At 25.8% G+C, this 2,884-nt stretch overlaps 1 protein-coding gene across 7 annotated transcripts; it reads left to right on the forward strand.

Moving 5' to 3' along the window:
• Positions 1–257: 257 nt before the first annotated feature.
• Positions 258–2,884, forward strand: LOC105456039 (transport and Golgi organization 2 homolog). 7 transcript variants are annotated; one of them, XM_011699805.1, is made up of 5 exons: positions 258–375; positions 1,623–1,733; positions 1,882–2,137; positions 2,288–2,506; positions 2,668–2,884. In XM_011699805.1, the coding sequence occupies exons 1-5, from the start codon at positions 273–275 to the stop codon at positions 2,870–2,872; spliced, it is 894 nt and encodes a 297-aa protein (XP_011698107.1). In that variant the 5' UTR covers positions 258–272; the 3' UTR covers positions 2,873–2,884. The 7 variants fall into 7 exon arrangements, with proteins under 7 accessions (XP_011698107.1, XP_011698111.1, XP_011698106.1 ...); XM_011699809.1 differs by having other exon boundaries at positions 279–434; positions 2,288–2,503; positions 2,666–2,808; XM_011699804.1 differs by having other exon boundaries at positions 286–434.

Raw genomic sequence — 2,884 nt, forward strand, 5'->3', positions numbered from 1 at the left:
TATAACTAAGGGAGCACATGGAAAAAATAATGATATATTTCATGGTTATAGAGATGATATGTAAATGCAACATAATTTTGAGAGCACTTTAGAAGAACAAAGATATATTTCTTTGTTACGTATATAATACATAACAATTACTTAAAAATGTAATTATAATTATAATTATTTATTATAATTATATATTACATTTTATTTATGGACGTAGCTCAGACATTACAATTTTACCGGCAGTGTCAAATGGACGTAGCTGTGTAATTCCCACTTAAAAAATGGACGTTCTGGCGGTAGTTCTGACGACCGCCGAAAAAAAATCGAAATTGCGACCATGGTCCCTCTCAGGCTTCTCTCTGAGCTTCTGCCACATTATAAAAAGTTCAGAAACATTATAAAAACCGTAGTACTCAAATCCAGTAGGATTTTTAAATCCAAAGGTTAAAGAAGAAGAAAAGGAAACAAGAATTAAAAGAATATGAATACGTATTCTATCTAAATTCTATAAATAACAAAATTTTGTTAAGATTGTAAAAGGAATCTATTATAACCGTATTCCGATATTGCAAATTCTGAAAATCTATAGTTCACGTTATGTATATTGAAGATTTTCAGTACTGACAGTGTACATCAGAACTTGGATTATGCGTATATACTATATATGTGCAGGAAAAATAAAAATGTCATCAATTGACAATGAGATAGAATAAGATGGAACAATTTCTTTAGATCTAAAAGTATAATCCAATGAATGCCATAATGCAAACAGTGCTTATAAGTTTCTTTTTCTACTGAATGTAACTATTTTATCATATAACCAAAAAAAATTCATATATATATTTAATAATCTGATTCCAACGTCGGATCCGAATCAAACATAATGTTCTTGTATTTCAGATTTAAATAGAAAATAAAGACAAATTTGTTAAAGTTTAAGTTTGTTAAGTTAAAGTTTGTTAAAGTTTAATCGCGGAATTCTTCTATATAAATTGATTATTTATTTCGAACATTAACAACATAATCTAAATAATAAATAAACATTTGACACACACGCATTTGCCTTATGGAATTAAAAAATTGTGACAATTCTTTATGTAACGTATAATATTTATATACTTTTTCGAAAAAAAAACGTATGCAAATTATACATTATTTGATTTATTTTTAACATTTCCTTTTTTATGAATATTTGCTATTGATACGCTTTCTGTTTATACTATGGTTTTGCACGATATATTTTTTTGTAAAAGAACTTAACTTATTATACTAATATGAAATATTAACTAAACGCCAGGTATCATCAAAAAAATACTTCCTTCTTGTTTCATATCTGCATTTATTGTAAACAAGCACTTTTATAATAGAACAAAGCAAATATCACCAAAGGTTGTGCAATAGAACATTATCTTAATTTATGATCAAGATATCTGATAACGTTATCAGTATCACAGAATAAAAATATGACAATATAAATACCAACGAACATAAGTTCTTCCTTAAATCTCTTTAACAATGAACAAAATGTGATAGTGTCTCAACTCAAAATAAAAATTTATAATTTAAAGAAAAAGATCAATTGTGTGAATATTGATTAGCCATGTGCATCTTATTTATTTATCGCAATCCAGATGCTGATGTTAGATCTTATCGATTAATAATTGCATCAAATCGAGATGAAATATATAAACGTCCTGCATCATCAGCACGCTATTGGGAAAAAAATCCTGAATGTTTGGGAGGTACGATGAGAATATTGGCAAATTATCTGAAACAATAACATTATGACAACTCTTTACATATTACATAACTTAAAATACTCCAATGTAATACAAATATTTTATATATTTTTTAAATTTAAATAAAATTATCACACATGAAGTATTTTAGGTACTGATATGGAAATTGGCAAGGAAGGAGGAACTTGGTTAGCTTTATCAATTAAAGGAAAAGCTGCTGTTATTTTAAATCTACATGGAGAAGATGTAACAGAAAAAGAAAGATCACCAAAAAAGGGTCGTGGTCACTTGATAAGTAATTTTATTACTTCTAATGATTCTATAGAATCATACTTGAACATGTTACACAAGGAAAATGTTAATGGACAACCATACAATCCTTATTGTTTGGTTTTATTAAATTTGAAGTAAGTAGATAGTAGTTAATATTATAAATTTTTTCAAGTGTGTTTCTATTTATGTTTTTTCTATTAATTTAATTTTAACAGCAATAAACTCTAAAATTTAACATTAACAGATATATTATTAAATTTATTAATTATTAAATATTTTTTCAGCAATGCAAACGTCCATTATCTGAGTAGTTGTACAAAATCTACTGGACCTAAAATCTGCAACAGTAATGTTATAGGTATTGGAAATAGTGGATTAGATTATTCTTACAAAAAAGTAGAAGTTGGAAAGGAAGAATTTAAACATATTGTACAGGATGTAGATATATCAAAACAAGATGATCTAATTGAAAAGCTTATTTATTTCTTAAAATCAAAAAAAAGGTATGCTAAATGTATATTAATATTAAAACAATCTAAACTAACTACTAACATTACATGTATTAATACATTTGAATTCAACTAAAAAATATATATATTTTAGTTAAATTCAATATTTATCATTTATATATATATATATATATATATTTTTTTTTATGTTACAGATATCTACCAGATGACGAATTACAAAAACGATGTCCAATAAGATATGAAAATCTTAGTTCAATTTTTGTTTCTGGAAAAGAATATGGTACAAGGACACATTCTATATTATTAATTGATGGCTCAAACCATGTAACATTTGTTGAAGAAACTCTTATGCCTGATTTTACATGGAAACGGCAACAATTTCAAAATGAATTAATGTGACAATACATATTA

This window comes from Wasmannia auropunctata, unplaced genomic scaffold (genome assembly GCF_000956235.1).
Source record: "Wasmannia auropunctata unplaced genomic scaffold, wasmannia.A_1.0 LD335798.1, whole genome shotgun sequence".
Lineage (NCBI taxonomy): Eukaryota > Metazoa > Arthropoda > Insecta > Hymenoptera > Formicidae > Wasmannia > Wasmannia auropunctata.